Here is a 21,469-nt window from a genome sequence, read left to right as displayed (position 1 = left end):
AAGAGGAAAATAGGAAACTGCCTGCCCCTTCCTGTCTGCCGTGCACTGCAGACGGGTGTCTGGACGGGAGACTGGTCACCCCTGTCAGATGGAGTTTCCTGCACTGTCTTGCTCTCGTCTACCAGCCAGGCCCAGGTCACCCCACAAGGCAGATGTGGGGAACAGCTGGTGTCTGTGCAGACAATCAAGGGGAGGAAGGATGGAGGAGGGGGCAGACAGACATCACTCTGGGCCAAGTGACTGGGAGGCCCCAGCCCTGGGGCCTGGGAAGAGGTTAGGTGGAGAGTTGGCTACAAGGACATGTGGGAGAAGGTGCTGAGTGCTTAGCCCTGGGCCTTGAGTTCATACCCGAGACTCCAGTCCAGGAGGACTAGGAAGCAAGAAGCCGACCCGCCGGGAGAAGGGAAAGATGCCTGGGCAAGATGCGAGCGCGACGCAGCTGTGTGTTCAGAACAGGGGTTAGAGGCATTGCTGTGTGGTTCAGACTCACTGGGGTTGCCTCATGGCTGTCCTGCTGCCTGGCTGCAGGACCTTAAAGCTTCCAAGCCTCAGCTGCCCTGTCTATAGGATAAAGGCAAAAAGACAATGCCTGGGACAGCAAGGCTACCGTGCTGAGGCCATGGCAGGTGTAAAAGCAGCTCGCACTGTGCCTGGCCCATAGTTAGCTCCTAATAAACAGTGGCTACAATGATTAGTTTGGAGTCAGGAAAAGTCCTAAATCTTACACACAGCTCTGTCACCTTGTACAAGTAATTCCACCTCTTTGAGCCTCAGTTTCTACCTTGCTGGATGTTTTTTTTTTAATTTTATTCAAAATGAGATAATATGCATGGAGATTCCAACCCACGGCCAAGCACATGCTATGTGCTCAATTCGTGAATTACTGTAATTTAGGAGGGGCATGAAGCAATGTGCCCTGTCAGTGGGTTTGTGAGTATGGGCCAGCGCTTCCGGGCAGCGAACTTGCCATGCTTTGTGATGGGGGCCAGCAGTACAGGTGGGAAGGAAACAGGGCCAGTGGGTGAGAGCAGGGGAGGAGAAGGGGAAGCCAGCCTCTGGCCCCTCTCCTGCCTTGCCAGGCTTCCTGCTGTGGAAGCTGGAGACAGAAACCAAGACTTTTTTTCCGCTCAGAGGAAACTCCTGTCTGGGATATCATGGGTGACTGGCAAGGCTGAGAGCCTCAACTACGCCCCACCCCGTCTTAGCTGCTGGGAGAAGCTGCTTTCACTTTTGCCAAGGTGAGGGGTCCCACACCCAGGGTTTCCTGGCTGCTGGGTTCACACTGCAGTGTCTCCAGCTGGAACTGGGAGGGGCGTGCCCATTCTGAAGCAGCCATTCTGGAAATCTCAGGTTAACCTCTGAGGTCCTATCCCCGCCTGCTTTCTTCTTCTGAGACTCAGCCCCATGTGGGAGAAAGAGCTGGGCTCCTGAGTCAGACAGAACTGGGTTCAAATTTGGACCTCAGCACTCGTAGCCAAGTGAACTCAAGCAAGTCCTCTAAGTACTTCAAGCCAAAAATTGGTTCAATTGCACAATGGGGCAATAGCGACCTGTCAGAGTTGATGGGAGGATTAAAGAAGATACTGGAAGACAAGGGTCTGGCAGGGTGTCTGATATACACAGTGGGTTACTCTGGGGTGTTTTGTATTATTATCTATTTCTTCCACCTGTTATCTTTATGAACCATCTACTGCAGGAAGTAGGAATGCCATTGGTATTTTGATAAGGATTGCACTCAATCTGTGGAGTGCTTTGGGCAGTATGGTCATTTTAACAATGCTAACTCTTCCTATCCATGAGCACGGGAGACCTTTCCATTTATTTGTGTCTTCTTCAATTTCTTTCATCATTGTCATATAGCTTTCAGAGTACAGGTCTTTCACCTACTTAGTTAAATTTATTCCTAGGTATTTTCTTCTTGTTGATATAGCTGTAAATGGGATTGATTTCTTAATTTCTTCTTCTGCTAGTTCATTATTTGTATAGAAATGCAACAGATTTATGTGTTTTGGTTTTGTATTCTTTGACTTTACTAAATTCATGTATCAGTTCTAGTAGTTTGTTGGTGGAGTCTTTACAGTTTTCTATATAAAATGTCATGTCATCTGCAACTAGTGACAATTTTACTTCTTCCTTACCAATTTGGATGCCCTTCATTTCTTTTCTTGCTTGATGGCTGTGGCTAGGACTTCCAGTACTATTTTGAATACAAATGGCAAATGGGCATCTTTGCCTTGTTCCTGATCTTAGAGGAAAAGCTTTCAGCTTTATTCTAGTGAGTATAATGTTAGCTGTGGGTTTGCTATGTGTAGCCTTTATTTTGTTGAGGTATAGACTCCTATACCTACTTTGTAGAGCATTTTTGTCATGAATGGATGCTGAATTTTATCAAATCCTTTTTCAGCATCTACCGAGTGATCATATGGTTTTTATCCTTTGTTTTGTTAATGTGGTGCATCGCATTGATTGATTTGCAGGTATGGAACTACCCTTGCATCCCTGGATAAATGCCACACTATTGTGGGGAATGATCCTTTTACTGTAGTTTCATTTCATTTTGCTAATATTTTGTTGAGGATTTTTGCATCTATGTTCACCAAGGATATAGGAGTATAATTTTCTTTCTTTGCAGTGTCTTTCTCTTGTTTTGGTTTCAAGGTGATTCTGGCCTTGTAGAATGAATTTGGAAGCTTTCCTTCCTCTTCAATTTTTGGAAATAGTTTGAGGAGGAGAGATATTGACTCTTTATATGATAGAATTCTCCTGTGAAGCCCTCTTGTCCCGGAATTTTGTTTGTTGGGAATTTTTTGATTACCAGTTCAATTTCATTACTAGTAAGCAGTCAGTTCAGATTTTCTCTTTCTTCCTGGTTCAATCTTGGGAGAGGCATGTTTCTAGGAACTTATTCATTTGTTCTAGGTTGTTTAATTTGTTGGCATAAAAGCTTTCATTGTAATTTATCACTGTTTGTATTTCTGTGGTGTCAGCTGTAACTTCTCTTTTCAATTCTGATTTTAGATGTTTAAGTCCTCTTTTTCTTGATGAGTCTACCTAAAGGTTTACCAATTTTGTTTATCCTTTCAAAAAACCAGCCTTTAGTTTCATTGATCATTTGTTTGCTTTTTAGTCTCTATGTCATTGATTTTTCCTCTGATCTTTGTTTCCTTCCTTCTACTAACTTTGGGCTTTGTTCTTTTTCTAGTTCCTTAGGTGTAGGGTTAGTTTTTTAGTTGAGATTTTTCTCAATTCTTGCAGCAGCCTGTAATGCTATAAACATCCCTCTTAGAACTGCTTTTGCTACATCCCAAAGATTTTGTTTCTACCTTCATTATCCTCCAAATATTTTTTATTTCCTCTTTAATTTCTTTTTTTGACCTATTGGTTGTTTACTATTACGCTGTTTAGCCTCCATGTGTTTGTGTTTTTTTCATTTTTGTTTTCCTGTAATTCATTTCCAGTTTTATACTGTTGTGGTTGGAAAAGATCCTTGGCATGATTTCAGTCTTCCTAAATTTATTAAGACTGTTTATTGTGGTCTAACATGTCATCTATTCTAGAGAATGTTCTATGTGTACTTGAAAAGAAGGAGTATTCTGTTTGGGATGTAATGTTCTGTACATATCTATAGGTCCATTTGTTCTAATGTGTCATTCAAAGCCGCTTACTGATTTCTTATTGATTTTCTATCTGGATGATCTATCCATTGACATAAGTAAGGTGTTAAATTCCCTATTATTAGTGTATTACTGTCAACTTTCCCTTCATATCTGCTATTACTTGTGTATATTTAGGTGCTCCTTTGGGTGCATAGAAATTTGCAATTATATATCTTCTTGAAGGAGTGAACCCTTAATCACTATAGAACATCCCTTTTGGTCTCGCTTTTACAGTCTTTGTTTTAAAGTACTGCTACTCCAGCTTTTACCTTTTTTTTGTCATTTCTATTTGCATAGAATATCTTTTTCCATCCCTTAATTTCAGTCTGTGTGTCTCAGGTCTCAAGTGAGTCTCTTGTAGGCAGCATATACTTGGTCCTTTTTTTATATCCATTCAGGCACCCTATGTCTTTCGATTGGAGCATTTAATCCATTTACATTTAAAGTCATTATTGATAGGTATGTACTTTCTGCCATTTTGTCAAATGTTTTCTGGTTGTTTTTGTAGTTCTCTGATCCTTTCTTCTCTTGCCCTCTTCCCTTGGGCTTGATGACTTTCTTTGGTGTTCTGGTTGGACTCCAGTTTATATATGATACCTTACACATATACAGGAGTGTATGTTAAGTTGATAGTCACTTAAGTTTGAATGCATTATAACACCATTGTATTTTTAAGTCCTCCTCCTCATTTTATATATATGATGACTTCTTTAACACCTTTAATTTAGTGATTCCCTTAACCCATCTTCAGAAGTTATTGATTTTACTACTTTTGTCTTTTAACCTTCATACTAGCTTTTAACTGACTGGTCTACTTCTTTTGCTCAGTGATTTTTTTTTTCTTTTCATAATTTTCTTGCTTCTACTTATGCCCTTTTCTTTTCTTCAAGAAGTCTGTTCAATATTTCTTCTTCTAAGGCCGGTTTAGTGGTAGTGAACTCTTTAAAGCTGTGTTCATCTGTGAAGCTCTTTGTCTCTATCTCAATCCGAATGATAACTTTACTGGGTAGAGTATTCTTGACTGCAGGTTTTTCTCTTTTGGCATTTCGACTCTATCATGCCACTTCCTTTTGCTTATAAAGTTTCTGCTGCAAAACCACCTGATAGTCTTACAGAATTTCCCTCATAGGTAAATCCTTGTTATTCTCTCACAGCTTTTAGGATTCCTTGTCTTTGATCTTTGGAATCTTAATTATTATGTGTGTTTGCATGAACTGCCTTGGGCTCATCTTGTTTGACATTCTCTGTGCTTTCTAGGCCTGGATGTCTGTTTCCTTCCCTAGATTAGGGAAATTTTCAGCTATTATTTCTTTAAATAAGTTTTCCACCCATTTTTGTCCCTTTTCTCTGTCTGAGACTCTTATAATGAATATTAGGATGTTTGATATTGTCCCAGAGCTCCCTTAACCTATCCTCATTTTGTTTGATTCTCTTTCTTTTCTGCTGGACATATGACAGGCATGCTTTCCTGTGGGTGGGAGCCAGGAGGCTGCTTCTGCCGCATTTAGATGTAGTGTGTTTGCCCTGATGCTGCTCCTGTCCATACTCTCAACACACAGGGGTAACATAAATGTAGCTCAACCTGCTCCCATCCATGCTAGCAGTGTCTGGGGCAGGGGTCTCGGGGTACAAATGCAAACAATGGTGCTCAGTAGCACCACTGGTTCTGGAGAGAGTACCAGCAGTTCCCATCATTTGGCAGGTGCTTGAGTTCTGAAAATCAGCTTCCTTCAATTATAGTTACTGTAAGGTTTAAACCTTTCATCTTGTGAAATTTTTTCTGTGCCTAGGGCAGGCAAGTCTGTTCTGGTAGCTCGGTGGTAAGTCTCCCTACTGTAGGGCCATGCTCATTGTGGGGCTCTCTCCATTACCATCTCTCCTGTCATTTTTTTGTGTGGTCTTGTTATCCCTGGTTCTGTAGGTATATATTCAGTGTGTATGTGGGAGGAGGTGGGCTCAGCTCTTTCTGTGCCATCCTGCCCAATCAGGATAGAGTTTATTTAGAAGTTAAACTGGGAAATTTAGATTGTAGGAAGTACACTGCTGGGCCCACCGAGATGCCCAATGTACATGCCTACTGAACTTTAATTTGAGACACCTTTTTTTCTCAGAAGTCAGATTTCTTGGAATCTCAAATCTGAAGAAAGTCCCAAATACTTCTGTAACAACTAATAGCAATGGCAAATCCATATGAAGCACGAGAAAAGCCTCTAGGCACTCTAATTCATACATCCTACAGTTTTCCCCATCCTGTGTTCAACCACCATTCACCTTCACCCAGAAAACTCCTCATTCCTGGGTCTCAATGTGACTGTCGGTGCCTCAAGTATACTTCCTCTGACCTTCACACTGTTCTTCATAAGATCCTGCACCTTTCCTTTATTGCCCTTTCACAAAGGTAGTCAATGCATAGTTGTACACCTCACTGCTTAATGGCTGGCTTCCTGATAGACTGTGGGCTCCACAAGGGCAGGCGCTGTGTGTGTGGGACTCTGCCGTGCAGTGGTTCAGTGCTGGGCCCACAGAGATGCCCAATGACCATGCATCATGTTGTATGAAGGAAACTTGGTCATCTGCAGTCTGCTGTCTTGGTCAACAGCAAGAACCCCAATTTAAAGAAGAAGAAGCCACTTTAAATTAAAACATGAAAAGCCAGAACTACATTTATGATTAAGTGAAAAAGAAAAAAGCACCTAGGAAGCATATTCAGAACTAGCAAAGAACTGACCCTGAGTCCCTTACTAAAGAAACAGTGCTCATATCAGAACCCTAGAGGCTGACATTGGTGGAACTGAACCCAGTAGGAACAGTCAAAATGGTCTTTGGTGTGTGTGTGTATGTGTGTATGTACACATAACACACATACACACACACACGTACATTTTTTAAGAGACTATAATTGGAACCTGCACCTGAACCTCAATCTCATGACTTCATGTCCCTACCATGCACTCTGTAGAAATAGTAATCCATTTAAGGAAGTTTCTCAATAAAAATTAATTAGTTTTATTTTTTTATGCTTTAATGTATAAGTTATAGTTGGTAGGAAAATTCTTTTAATTGGAACTGCTCTTTCTCCAACTGATGGTGTCAGATGAATAACATGTCATAATTCTATACAAACTTCTATTTAAAACACAAAGTTCATTGTCCATTCACTTTCAAAAAGGGCTGACTCCAATGGAGTGAAATAGACACTATTATACACTGTATTCATTTGGCAACAGGTATCAAGAGCTGTAAAAATGCTCGTACCTTTTGGCCTAGTCATTTTAATTCTAAGAATCACTTGTAAAGGAATATAATTAGACATGTATTTATGTGTAAAGCTATTAGTGAGCACCATTTCTTCATAGTGAGAAACTGAAGTAACCCAAAAGCTAGAGGTAAATGGTTATGTAAAATATTATATATCACAACCAGATAATAAATAATAATACAGTAAAAAAATACAGCTGAGAAGTTAATAATAACATCAGGCATTTCTTAGGTAAGATCTCCTGTGGTAAATAAATAAAACAACTAGATTCAAAACTGGAAATGCAGATCTATATATGTAGACATGGATACCCACATACTTATACTTACAATAAAATACACCAGAAGGAAAGCAATGGTTACATTTGGGTTGTAAGATAATCAGTGGTTTTTGTTCTCATCATCTTTCTACATTTTTCAGAAAGTAGAATATGTATTATTTCATAATTAGGAAAAATAATAAAATTCGTGAATAATAAATGAAGTTTATTCCCCTGTACTTGAGCAGGAAGTGTCTACCTTCCATGTTTAAGAGAGGAGGTAGGCGCACTGGGAAGACGCCTGACTGAGCCCAGAGAACCTCAGCAGCCCCATTCATCAACCAAAAGATGCAGCAACAGTCCCTGACTTGAGTGTATCCCTCAGGTCTTGCCCTATTGATCCTTACATTTTAGGGTCGTATCATCTTTTCATGAAGGAACTAATTCTCCTGAGGATGTAGCAATATAAAAGGACCTGGACAGGAAACCAGAAGCCTGCTGTTTCTATCACTCTGCCACCCTGGACAAATCATACCTCCTTTATGGGCCTCAGGGATCCCGTTAATAAAATGACAAGTTTGGAGTAGATGATCATAGACAGCTCTTCAACCAAGACTGACTATGATTCTTTGCCCCTCCTGTGTCAGGAACGCAATTCTCTTATCTTTAAAGTGAGTGATCAGACCAAATGACCTTGGAGAGCAAATGAGCTTTCAAGCTCAAATTGTAGATGAGCATGAAAATAGAAACCGTTTCCTGTGTACTCATTCATCACAAGAACTCTTCTCAACTTGGTTGCCCAGCTGAGCCCTTAGCTCCCTGCTCTCAGCTGGGGCCCCAAACTCTGGTCCCAGCTCATGGTTGGAGGGAGGTGGACATGGCCACTCTTCTGTGAGTGGGGATATGAATCACTGCTGTTGCATCCTAAGACACGAAGGAAGGAAACTGCAACCAGGGCCACGCCCCCTAACCTTACAGGTACAAAAAAGAGAAGAGATCACGCAATGACCAAAGGCCGTGACTGGCCTCACTGGGAGTGTCCCATCTTCTCTCTTCCCCTAGACTTTAACCATACCCTCTAAAGATGCAAGTTCTTACTAGGATTTTCCAGGCACATTTCCTGCCTTGGAAACTTCCTAGCCACCAAGCCCGTCTCCTTCAAGTGTCAGTATCAGTGCTGATCGTTCTGCACAGCTTTGCCCAGCCCCTTGCCTGGGCCCCCATGCTCTGGCCTTCCCTTCCATAAGTATTTATTGTACATGTGTCTGTTCCCACACCTGACTCTGAGCCCTGAAAGTAAGGGACCACATATCTAAACATCATCCATGAGCCTCCATGCCTAGCTCAGGGCCCAGCACGTGATACTAGCTCAACTAATACTCTAACTAACCTAAAAGAATAAACATTATAACAGAATAAAGGGTGCAGGTGAGTGCTGACACAGCCTGGGCAACAAGCTGTCTGGCATGGAGGCGAAGTCCTGGCCCAGTGAGCTGGAGCACTGGCAGGAGGTGGCTGTGAGGGGGACGCCCCGGCCTACCTTTTTAGTCTTCACTGTAGAGGCGCAGCAGTCTCCACCATCGTAGTTGCAGAAGGCTCGGTTGTTGATGGCATCACAGTAATTGTCTCCCATGAAGGGCTGTGAGAGGGGAGAGAGATAGGAGGGAGAGGAGGCCTTGTTAGCACCCTGGAGGGAATGGGGCCGGCCCCTGTAGTTTAGGTAATGCTCATCTTCTCACAGACCTCTATGACAACCCACCTGGCTGCAAGTCCCAACACCCTCTGGGGCCAGTTCTCATTTTAACTATTTATACTTGTTCCCAGCTAAGGTATGGTTACTCTGGGAGACGCACTCTTGTATGCAGGGGTATGCAAAGCCTTATCACTTACATCTTCCTAAAGGGGGTTCATTGTACTTGAAGAAATGAAAAGAAAATGTGAGGCTCCTTCCCCAAAGTTTCCTGGTAGTATGTAATTGGAAACACAGTTTGTAATAAAATGCATGCAAATATATTAGAAAGCTGAACATAAACCACCCAAGAACTATAGAGATGAAATGTAAGAATTCATGGGAATTCGGCACGATGGTCTGTGTATGACTGTGGGGGCTCCCGCTCCTCTAACACAGAAGCACAGGTTTACTTGCGGTCACATGCTTTACACATGCGCTGTTTTCTTTCATCCTCTGAACAACATGTGAGGTAGGTATTGCTATTCCCACTTTACAGATGAAGGCCCTGAGGCTCAGAGCAAGAAAGGGCCCTGGCCAAGAACACACTGGCAGAGCAGTGATTTAAATCTAAGTTGGTTCCATACTGTTCTCTTTACCATTCCATGCTCTATCTAGTGCATATCGATCTGTTGCTTTTTCTTCCCTGTGTTCCTCCAATGCAGTGATGCTCTGAAGATGAGGAAAAGATGGTGGAGTGAAGTCACTATTGGTCTGAACCCAGAGCAATCTTGTAGCAGGTGGGTGGGGGGAGGTTATTGCAGAGACTCCTGACTCCCCCTAACACTTGTATTTCCCCATGTGAGAACTTAGCACACTGCCTTCTATGGCCCGTTTATGTGTCCGTAGCTGGTGCAAGCCTGTGAGCTCCTCAAAGGCATGGGCACATCAAGTACATCTCCGTCCCCCAATTACCTAGCTGGGAATTAATACTGGACACACTTCAGCTCTCAGGGATGTTTCACAGTGGAATGCAATTGCACTGGCAGAGTGGGAAGGCATCTGTCTGGGATTTAGAACACCTGCGTTCTGGTTTTCCAAACTTAGCCAACTGGGGGGTTACTTGGTAATTTTGTTTAAGTAGCTTATCTTCTCTGGGCCTCAGGACTCTCAGTAGTGAAATTAAGAGGCAGGATGAGTCCACTGATTTCTCAATGCAGTGAACGCACCTCTTCCCACCATCGAAGGCAATACTGTGTGACCTTTTAATACAGAATGCAGATGAAAGTAAAACCACTCTGATTAAGTTTGGGTTGGAGTCTCTAATGCCCAGTGACTTACTGATGGGAAAGAAGATGTCATCAGTTGGCTGGGACCACCGCATCCCAACACCCGCGAGGCCCACCAGTCTCTTCCTTCCCATCCTAACTGCTTTGGGAAGAACCAAGCTCACAAGGTGTCCCTTCTAGGTGGCATCCCTGGTGTTTGCATCTTTGCTCCCAATTCTGAGTCTCTGTGTCCCCAACTCATGAAGCCAGACTCCATTTCATCACTACTCTATCTGGGTCTAAAAATACCTTAGCAAAACAGAGCCACGAAGAGGTAAGGGCTGTGCTCAGGTGTATGTGTGTGTGCACATGGCTATGAGCCCAGGTGTGACCCTACTGTACAACTGCCACCAGGAGCACACTGTTACCTTCCTATCAGCAGGAGGCACAGAGGGCACACAACCAAAGGAGACTCCCTCTGTGTTTCTGAGCCTTAGGAGATTGGCCCGTGGGCTCTGATCTTTATGTCCTTTCTCATATCATATGTAAACAGACTGACAAAGGAAACCACATGGCCCTTCCTTAGAATGGAAGAACCTGGCTGGTAAAGGAGTCACTGGGAAAGAAGAGGAGGAAAAAGAAAGCAAAAAATAAATGGAAAATGAGTTCCTTTTTTTTATTTGACCCCTGAAAAAAGTCTCCACTCATCACTAGTTTCTCTCCTTCATGCACCCTTCCGTGCAGCCACACCCATGCATGCATCCTGCTGTCTATCCATCCCTTTTATATTCAACCCTTTTTGCTGTGTGCCTACTATGTGTCACACATTGTGTGAAAAGGAAATGGATATAATAGTGTGCCGATATAGACAGAGGTACTCGTCCAGACCTTACACATCAGTGAGGAGGCAGGCTTTAATCAAATAATCACACCTCTAATTGGCCAATTTCAACTCTGTAAAGAGCTATGGTGGAAAAGAACACGATGCTGTTGGGGACTAGGAGGATTTGACCTAATCAGGGGGCTCGGTGGCCGGGTCCCTGAGGAAAGGACCTGGCGGCCCAGATCACGAGTCAGAGCTAATTAGATGAGGGTAGAGAAGGGAGACTTTCTGGAGGGACTAGCATGTGAAAAGCCCTGCTACTTAAAGATTTCTCCTGTCCCTGGCATTTCTCACACTGCTTCCGCTGCTAATAATGTGCTTGGGCAAGCAATTCATCCACCAGGATTTAGCTCAAACATTGCGCCTCCGAAATGCTTTCCCTAAGACCCTAATACAGGATGTTCTATGCTTCTATAGCTTTTTGAACTTATTTTGGTTATCGCCCTTGGTACATCTTTCAGAATTCTCTCCTTAGTTGTCTATCTTCTTTACTATACCGTGAGCTCTTTACGGACAGGAATATGTGCTGTCCATTTTTGTATCCTAGAATTCCTAGCAAAATGCCTGGCATTTTGAGCAAAGCCTTATCAAATGTAAATGCCTGTTGCTTAAATGTTTATTTAGTAAAATGAAGGATGCACGTGTGGATAGATGACAGGCAAAAAGATACCACAAATGCTCGGGAAGAGCTTAGTTACTGTTTACACTGGAGGAAGGTCATTGCATTTCCAGAGCCTACTGGGCACATAAGAGGCACTGGGTGAGGCTTTGATGAGCAAGTGAGTGAATGACCTCTTTGGACACAGGCTGGGGCAGAGGGAAGGTGGCTCAAGGGTCCCAAAACCCTTTCTCAATGTCAGCTACCTCTAGACCTTCCGTGTTGGTGCCTCTTTTCTGTACTCAGCATGTGTATCTCTTCTCGGCATACTTTTCAGCCCCAGACAAGAGACAAACTAACAGCTCTAAGCTAAAGAGGGACGGAGACGAGGAACACCTGCAAGGGCAAAGCTGATAAGCATCACTGGGGAGACTCAGAGCCTGACAGGTGAGGGTCTCTTAGGCCCCGGCGCTGAGGCAGAGGAGGGATCGAATTCCGCTGTCACACTGGTTGCCCAGATTGCCCAGACCGCCGACTCAGCAGAACGAGTGCCCAGGTAACTCAAGCTTCCTTTCTCCTGCAGTGCCAGACTGATCCAGAGAGACGGACAGGAAGCAACAGCCTTGGCCCTGCTGGGCGGATCCTGGCTGAATCTGGGGGGCACGGGTGTCCTTAGAGACTACAGTGTTGAGGGACCTGGAAAGATGCCACAGAAGGTCCCTAACCAAGACACAGAAAGAAATGTGTGACCCAGGGACTTTCTCGTGACACTTAGAGCTCAGGGGGTGGCTCATGGGCAGGAGGTAGCCTAGAGGAGGAGAAAAAGCGCCATTCTGGAAGTCAGGAGAGCTGGGTTCATGCTTCGGCTCTGTGTCTGTGAGGCTGTGCAGCCTTGGGCCAGCCCGTGCCCTCTCTGACCCTCATTTTCCACTCTGTACTACAGAGTAGATTCACACTGGTTTTGGCATGCCATCAAACTTCAGTCCTGGCCACTGTCTAGGTTCTGGTATCCTCATCTTTAGGTCAGGTTTAGATATCTAGAAGAGCATTTCTAGTTCTAACATTTTAAGAATTTCATCAAATACAAAGTTTTCTAGAGTCCTTTTCACCTGCATTTTCCTGAATGGGCTCTGGCGGGACCACAGAGATTTGGATACCCACATGGTGGGATTTGGGGCCTCTTTTTGCTGCCAACCGAGAACCATGAGGAACATAGGGATGTGTGGAAATGTCTCAGTTCCATGGGCAGCCTCCCCTGGAGACCACAGATGACACCCCCACACACCTCCCCAGACTTGTCCCTGATACACAGAGCTAGCTCTCCCTGTGCCAAGTTCCAGGGGACGCTCAACTGCGAGGTCAGAATGGACGGGCCAGAGAGGACCTTCCACTTTTAGCTCAGTGGCTGGGTCTGAGCCGTCCATGTTACTTCTGGGGTTGAGGAGTAAGCAAATGACAAATGCACAGCAGAAGGAAATTATCTGCAAGTAATGGCCATCAGTAAAGTGGGAAAGGAAAGGAAAAAAATGCCTCATGTGGCTCTACACGGTTAAATGTGATAATGTTGGTGAAGTGTCTGGCATAGTAAAGGTGCTTTAATCAGATGCAATATTATGTTGAACACAGGCTTAGGAGGCAGAAAAACCTGGCTTGGATTCCCAACTCTGTTACCCATTACAAGTATTTTTGAGTACGTTTGTTCCTCTATGCCTCAATTCCACCATCTGTCAAATGGGGTTGTTGATTCCTGTCCACGTCTAAGGGGATATGTACAACACTTAGTAGGTACAGCAAGTGATAGCCATGACTAGGAAAGCAATATTGCTCTAACAGCAGGATCATTTCCAGGGACTCACCTCACAGCCTTTGACACAGTGGATCAGAGCAGGGTGAGGGTACCACTTGAGACCAGCCGTGCAGACAACTCTCTACAGAGAGAGGGAGAGAGAGGTCAGATGGGTTTGGGGCTGGAGGGAGCTATGTTTTTGTTGGTCCCACATTCAACCACCCCTCTTCTTCGTGAATCTTCCAAGTCCTGACCTCACCCTGGTGTTTACGTGGATCATTTGCTTAGGTACTTGCAATGACAGGCGCCATAAGATTAAAATAATACCTGTGTTCACTGTAGGTGTCATGACTCTGTACTTCCCTGGCAGGGATAAGGGCTGAAGAGAAGCAGAATTGGGGGATGGAGACATGATCAGAAAGGCCCGTCAGAGAACTTCTGGCTGATGCTTTTTTCCCCATGGATGGAGTTGGGGTAGTAAGTTGGGAGGAACGAGGAATGGTAGAACGTGCGTTCGTGTGTTGGTGTGTGTGTGTACGTGCATCTGTAGCAGGAAGATGGCAGAGTGGTAGGGAACGGGTTCCCCAAAGCAGGTGCCAAGGGCCGCTTTCCTCAGGATTGCTGTGGGGGCACATTAAAAAGGCAGATCCTTTGGCACCGTCTTGGATCTGATGACTCCAGATCTCCGAGATCAGGGCCTGGGAGTCTACATTTTAACAACAAGCCTCCCAGATGAGTCTGATAGACACTTCAGTTTGAGAGCAGTGGGCTGGAGGATGAATGAACTAACCTGTGGTTCAGCGCCTTTGGAGATGCAGAGAGCCCTTCCTGCCCCCACCTGCTGCCACGCCATATGGGCCGCACGCAGTGCCCCAGGCTGCCCACGCTTTCATGTCCCCACAACTTTGTTCTTGCTGTTCTCCTTCCCTGACGTGCCCTTTGCCGTTCTGTCACTGCGAGCAGCCTGAGTTCCCTTTTACATTTCTTCTCAGGACTTCCTCCGTGGGGCTTTTCCCAACCCCCTCAGGCACAGCTTATAGGCATGCATATATGCATTTATTTATAGCCTTCTTTCATGGTGATGATGATGACGGTGACTAAAATGCATCGGGTGCATTTGTGGTGCTAATTACTTTATGCATTATCTTATTTATTTCTTCCCACTGCGCAGTGAGGTGGGCATTAATCTCCTGTCATAAGGGAAATAAATTCCCCAAACTCTGTAGCTGTTAAGTAGAGAAGCCAGGATTTGAAACGACGCAATTGTTTGGGGAATGATTTAAGGCAGCTCATAACATAAAATCCAATATGATGATATTTTGGAAGTGGGTTAAAAAAAGAAAGATAAAATAGCATCAGGAACGGGGCTAACATAACAATCCTAGAAGCTCCCTTCTTTAGTCTGCCATAGCTTACTTTTCATGCCAAATTACAAAGATTTCCTTAAAAAATAAAAATAACCTGCAGGCAAATGCTTAGATTTGCAATAAGAGTTAACAGTGTTAGGGACCAGACATGGAAGTCTATATGATCAGGCCTTGCTCCCCTGGCTGAATGCCGGGTGATTTATTTTAATTCAGAAATGAACAGTCACATGGGCCAGAATGTGGCAAATTCATGTGACCCTGAAATTCATTCTCTCCCTGAAAACAGACCCATATGGGATACGGGAGGCTGGACTGTAATTAGGTTTCTTGGTGAGCTTGGAACAAAGGGAAACACGTGACTCCAAGATCTGGCTCTGCCTGAGTTGGGTGCTGTTCCTCTTTGCCCAACAGTGTCTCTGGTTCACTCTTGGATCTTCCATGCCTAGACTGGTGCTCAGCACGTGGAGGACATGCAGTAAATATTTATGTTATTTATGAATGGATCCATCTTGAGCTAGAGATGGTTCTATCAATGGACAATGCTTTCTTTACTTGTCTTCCTCTCTTCTAGAGTGTCAGAAGTCAGAAGAGCACTTACAATGTCTGGCACAATGTATAGTTTAGAGGACCACTTCAGTTAGATTGATAAATTAAAGGTAACGGATAAACAACTTAACTTGAAGATGCTGCCAGCCAGACTTGCAAGGTGAAGCCTACTGGCTGGCTCCCTACTCCCTGTGCTGACACTGTCCACCTTCTCCCCACACACATACACAAGGTGATACGTGGGGAAGACCCTGGGCATGGAGGTATAAGAGATGCGGTTGTCATTATGACTTGAAATTGCTTTGGAAATTTCCACTTTGAGGCTTGGTTCTCCCATCTGTGAAATGGGCACTGAAAACAAATGGTGGTGAAAATGCATTGAGATAAACTATGTGGAAATGGTCAGCTGAGGACCAACTCCTTAAGGTTCTTGTGGGAAGGGCCCAGGTTTTAGTTAGATGTCTCTGTCTCTCCCTAGGGTCAAAGCATGAAGAAAAGCAAATAAATACACGTTGACCAAGTGAAGGAATGTGAGGGGCTGCAGTGTTCTTCCCTTCCAGTTCAGCTACTTTCTTGCCCTCTTCTTCCCAGCTGTGGGGCCAGAGGTAGAGAGAATCACCTGCTTTCATTCTCCAGGAAACTTTGACTAGACTGTATTCTCTAGTTCTGAGAATCTGTCCCCAGTCAAAATGCAGGGATGGTGGAGGGGTATTTGGTAATGGTTCAAGTAGTAGAAAACAGCAGAGTTTGGGTCCACGAGGGAGTTGATGCCCATCTCTCCCCCTGTTTATTTGAGAGCTAATTTAATCCATCTGTAGGAGTCTCTTGGTGTAGCTGTGCGAGTTTCTGTCAGTTGAGGTTTACCTGACGTGAGTTCAGAAAAAGGACTTTTATACCATCTGCATGAGCCTATTTATCTTTCCAAGGCTTTTGGATTTTCCACTATTCCTCAGGGCTGCATGCCCCACCTGTCTCACCACAGGGCCTTTCTGTGTGTGAGGAGGACTGGGAAAGGGGACAAACAGCAGGACCTGAAGGAAAGGCTGGCTGTTTATACCCCAACATGGGAGGTTCCAGATGGGGCCCCTCAAAAGTTAGCCTTGCTCCCCTTGACACCCAGTCAGAGCTCTTTCAAACCAGGTTTTGTAAGATGGCTTTCATTTCCTGCCTTGGTGCACAGCAAGAATAGACCATCTTGTCTTCCTGGCTCAATGACCATCAGCATCAACACCACCACCATTGTTGTTTACTATCGTCAACAACACCATACCTATCACCATCACCACCATCACCTCCACTACCACCATCCACCTCCACACCACCATCATAGCCCTACCACCAACTCCATCACCATCATCCTTATCAATGCAAAACCCTTTATTAAGCCAATGTTATGGTCTAGGCCCTACGCTCAGAATGTTCATCTAGTTGATGAACCCACAAAAAATAGGTACTATTTTTGACTCTGGCTTACACAAGTGGATACTGAAGCCCAGAGAAGTTAAACAGCCTGCCCCAAATCATACACAGGCATTGACAGTCAGGAATTAAACCCACACATGTGTGACTTGCAGGTGTGTATTTTGAATGCCACATTGTCCTTCAAGTTCCCCTAGGCCCTGAAGCTACAAGGATAAAATAGCTTACTCTTCTGACCCACATTAATACCGAGGTTCAGAAAGGTGGAGAGTCTTTGAGACAAATGTAGGAGGGGGCAGTGTCTAAAAGACGGATCCCTGAGAAGGAGGATGGGCCCCGGGCAGAGCGGAAGATGTGCGAGAAAGCATCTTCAGAAAGCCTCCTCATCCTGAGGCTCTGATCTGACACCCTCCTGATATCTTGTAACATAAACTTGCTTTCCTCCTTGATTTTTCCCTTGACTTATAGGCCCTTCTGTGAGTAATTTACATAATTTAACCTATGTTTGCCTCCTGTTGTCAGCTGCTGAGCTTCTGGCTTTCTTCTGGGTGAGCTTTTTGAAAGCCTGGGTATTTTCCACCCTGTATTCCCTATGTTTGAAGAGGAAGTTCTATTTGGAGGTGGTGCATAATCAATGTTTTTGAATGAGTGTAATGAACAAATGACCAAATGGGTCAACATGAGTGTGTGTCCAGGAATGAATGAGAAATCAACACATTCTGGATGCATCTCTCCATCTGGGGCTCCCCCTCCAGGACACAGAGCATCGCCGTCTCTGCAGCGTTCACTCAGAACCATTCTGCATCCTCTGTGTTCGAGGGTTGCACATGTTTGTGCTCCATGATGTGTAGGGCAGTTGCTTTGCAAGATGGGATGCAGGAGGATTAGCCCTGGGTTTTAATTCTGATACAGTCACACTAGTTATGCAAACCGGGCAGTGACAATCTCTCAGAACCTCAGTTTCTTCACCGGAAATGGTGATCATATTTATGTCACTGGTGTGTGATGGAGACAAAATGAGGTGGCATATATGGGTCTGCCCCAAATCTCAGAGATACTCAGTAAATGGTGACTTCCTTTTCTTGCCTTCAGCCCCTTTCTCCCTCTCGTTCTTCTTCTTTTCCTCTCTTTCCTCCTTCCACCCTTCTTCCAGAGCCATTATAAAATCCAAGGTCCCCACTACCTAGAGGAATTATAAGCCTCTGAGGTTATGAGTTGCATTTTCTATGAGCAAGAGGAAGAACAGGGAAAACTGGAGCACTCTTGGGAGCTGGCAGGAAAGAGGCTGACACCCTGAATTCCAGATGCTCAGGGATGGAAGTGTTTATCTTATCCAAAGGTTGCAAACCAACAGCTTTCAGGCAATACAAGCCACAGAAACATTTGGTTTGGCACACAAAGTGCTTAAGAGAAGTCAAAATTATTTGCCAATATTTAAAAGAAAAGGAGAGATTTCATATTTTTAAAACTCTGTATTTCTTGTACTCAAAAAAAAGGAAATCTGACCACACTAGTCCCACACTTCCACACTAGCTAGGGCTGCCCTCTTTCACGCATTCACGGTTCACCACAGTCTCCACCATTCCCCGCAGTCTCTCCAGCACTGAGCCTGAGGACCATTTTATCTTTCGTTGAGTTTGTGTCACCTCATTTATTAGGTTAGGGGAAGAGTGCTCTGTATTCCTACACTTTCAAAAGTGTGTGTGGTGGGGGGGACTTTGAAGGGGGAGGAAGTTTAAAAAAATAAAGGGACAGAGTGTTTTTCTTTATGAAAGCAAATCTGAAAAGGAAAATGCTGGGATTTTCGTACACCTGAAACTAATATTTATGTCAATTATGTCTCAATAAAAAAATAAATAATAAAAAAGCAAAACCAGTAGAGGTTACCTTTGTGGTGGGGGCACTGTCCAGCATGGTGGGGGGAGGGCTCTCTGGGGGTTCAGAAGGGGAAGGTCCCCATCCAGGCTTGGGCAGTGGACTCACAAGTGGACATAAACATAAAAATGTATCAATCCTTATGCTTAAGATTTAATATCAGCATGTAATTTATATCTCAAGAAGAAAAGAACAACTACATTTGTCATGTCTTATTTCTTAAACTGAGTAGTATGCACTTGGGTGCTTCTTATACTTACCTCACATCTTTCTGGAATATTTAGAGTAAATACTACTGCTATTCATGATATGCCTAGTATTTCATATACAAAAGGAATGCTTGGTCTTCTTCTCCCATTTATTTCACCTCCTGGTTCCTGTAGGTGTTTTAAGTGTATGACTCTTAATCAGGCCTACTTCTCATTTCATAGATGAGAAAACTGTGGCCTAAAACAGTGATAGGATTTGTCCATTGACATATAACAAAAGAGTGCCTGGGCTTGAACTAGAACCTTGGTCTCCTGACTCAGTGAACATAAATATTTAGTGAGCACATCTACTCTGTGCTAGGCTCTGAGAGGTATACCGTGGTAAATCAGATGACCGGAGGCCTGCCCTCACAAAGGTCATTGTTCTGGTACCCTAGTCAGAACACATGTTCTCAACATTGACATTCCACTCATCTGAGTAGGCATCATTCTTTACATCCATGCCACTATATGTAAAGTGCATATGATATGATAAATGCCAGTGGTGGGCTGAGGGGCTCATGCAAGGCAATAGTGCCTGTCTCTTCCCAACTTTATGCACAGTGACAGCAACTTGGAAATCCTGACATCTGCCATGGTGGGAATACTTACACCACAGTAATTGGCAAATGCTACAGATCAGAGTTAGGTTTTTCTTGGAGAGCCTGCTAAGTGATCGGTAAATGTCTCACCTCTATTATTATTATGCATTTAACAGAGGCTGCATGGGGAGTTGGAGTAAACTGTAACATTAGATTGACCTGGGTCCCTCTTCAATTCTTCCTAGGCAAGTGGTGTCTGTGTGTGTGTGTGTTGTGGGGGGCGGGGGGTGGATCTGAAAATGAAGGCTGGAAAGTGCCTGATCCAGTGCCTGGTGGACAGCAGACAACCGTTAAATGTCGGTTCTCACCTCTCACTTTCTTACCCTGGAGACAAAGGTGCCAGGAGTTGGAGCAAAGCCTTGCCCTGACCACCTCCCTTGCTCACACACTCAACCGCAGGCGCTCAGGAAGAGCTGCCCAGGGCCTGCTTCGCGCTGGCACTGCCTGCCCCAGCAGCTCTATTTCTGTAGTTCTCACCACACTGGGGCAGGGGTGCAGCAGAGGCCAGCGTTTCTGACTTATTCCTGGAAATCATCAATCTCTGCCCTTCACCCTCCTCCCTTTTCTACCACATTTTTTTTCCTCCTGGATAATGAGGCCTCCGGAGACCGGTGGAGGCCTGAACCTCGTTACGGCGCTCTCGGTAGGCCGGCATCAATAAAGGCCAGCAGGCCAGGGAGCTGGGCGGGGGTTGGGGCGGGCAGGCTGGTGGGCAGCTGAGGAGGAGGGGCTTGCAGGCTTTCAAATCCCTGGATTTATTTCACAGTGAATCATAACTGAACTCTTTGGTGCCTCGGGCTCACAGAGGGGAGGGTGGGAATTCACCCAGGGGGCACAGGAAAGGCCTGAGTGGGGGCTGGGCCAGGGAAACCTGGTCTGGGTCCCAGGCAAAGACCACCACCGGTACCGGGCCTGAGGGGGCTCCTGCGCCTGCTCAGGTGAGGGAGACAGGGCTGCCCCTAGGGTGTATGGGACAGGTGGAGGGGACAGAGGGGACGGAGTAAGAGGAAGGGGACAGACTACGGACATGGAGGGTCTTGGAGAGGGAACTGAGTGACAACAGAGGCAGGAAGAGGAATGAAAATGTGAGACGAGCAGAGCACAGCAGAAAGGAGAGAGGGGACTGAGACAGGAGGGTGAGGAGCGCTGGGGGCACAGGGAGCCAGGGGGCTGGTCAGGCAAAGCACGGGGCAGAGTGCCGCGTGAGCCCGCACACGGCGCCCTCAGCTCGTCTGAGAAACAGCACACGGAGGGTCAGGTGCTGCCCGGCTTCCCGGGGTGAGGGCACAGTGGGCGGGAGGCACCCCGGCACCAGGTAAGTGAGGCTGCGGGACGGGAGATGCCACCTCCGCCTCTCCCTTTTCTGCAGGGTGAGCCAGTGCCCAGAACTGGCGCATGAGGCCTGGGAGTCACGCTGCCCTGGAGGACGGGACGGGTCCCCCATCAGTCCTGGGAGCCCCCACTCATCAGGTGGCACAACGGAGTGGCCAGGCCCGCGGTGACCCTGGTGATGGCCCTGGAGCTGACCCCGGCTGCCAGGAGGCAGGGCTGCCATGGCTGACCTTCAGCCAGGGGCACACCAGCCTGGCACTCGGGGGAGAGCGCAGTATGGGACTCAGCCTTGGGGCTGAGCCCTCTCTCTGGGCCCCTCCCTCAGCCCCAAGAGCTCAATGACACAGTAAAGAATGCAGACAATGCCCCTGCCACTATCACCCACCTCCCACCTCCAGCTCCACACAACCATTCTGAGGTTTAAAGGCAGTCCGTGCGCTAAGCGCCTGGCACACAGTGCATGGGTGCTTCATAAGCAACAGGTGTTACTAGTTCCCCACGTCACATATGACAGGTACAGCATGGAGAAAGATATGAGAAATGTAGGCTGAGGAATGTGGACGGCCTTCCAGGGGCTTCTACTGGAGAAGCCAATGGCACCGTCCCGGCGAGCTCCACGTTTCAGACCTTACTGCACTTACTACCTGCGTGTTCCTGGTGTCTCAGTTTTCCTCATCTCCAAACTAGGGACATCAGTCCTCT

At 45.6% G+C, this 21,469-nt stretch overlaps 1 protein-coding gene across 1 annotated transcript in view; it reads right to left on the bottom strand.

Moving 5' to 3' along the window:
- PAPPA (pappalysin 1) overlaps positions 1–21,469 on the bottom strand; it is a 230,765-nt gene that overhangs the window by 13,405 nt on the left and 195,891 nt on the right. The window contains exons 20-21 of the mRNA XM_036915515.2: positions 13,449–13,520; positions 8,715–8,813 (exon numbers count right to left, since the gene is read on the bottom strand). Coding sequence (XP_036771410.1) covers positions 8,715–8,813; positions 13,449–13,520 — 171 coding nt within the window. The remainder of the gene's footprint in view (positions 1–8,714; positions 8,814–13,448; positions 13,521–21,469) is intronic.

Source organism: Manis pentadactyla, chromosome 3, assembly GCF_030020395.1.
Source record: "Manis pentadactyla isolate mManPen7 chromosome 3, mManPen7.hap1, whole genome shotgun sequence".
Classification (NCBI taxonomy): Eukaryota; Metazoa; Chordata; class Mammalia; order Pholidota; family Manidae; genus Manis; species Manis pentadactyla.
Note: the sequence above shows the minus strand (reverse complement) of the source record. Positions and strands in the feature narration are given on the sequence as shown.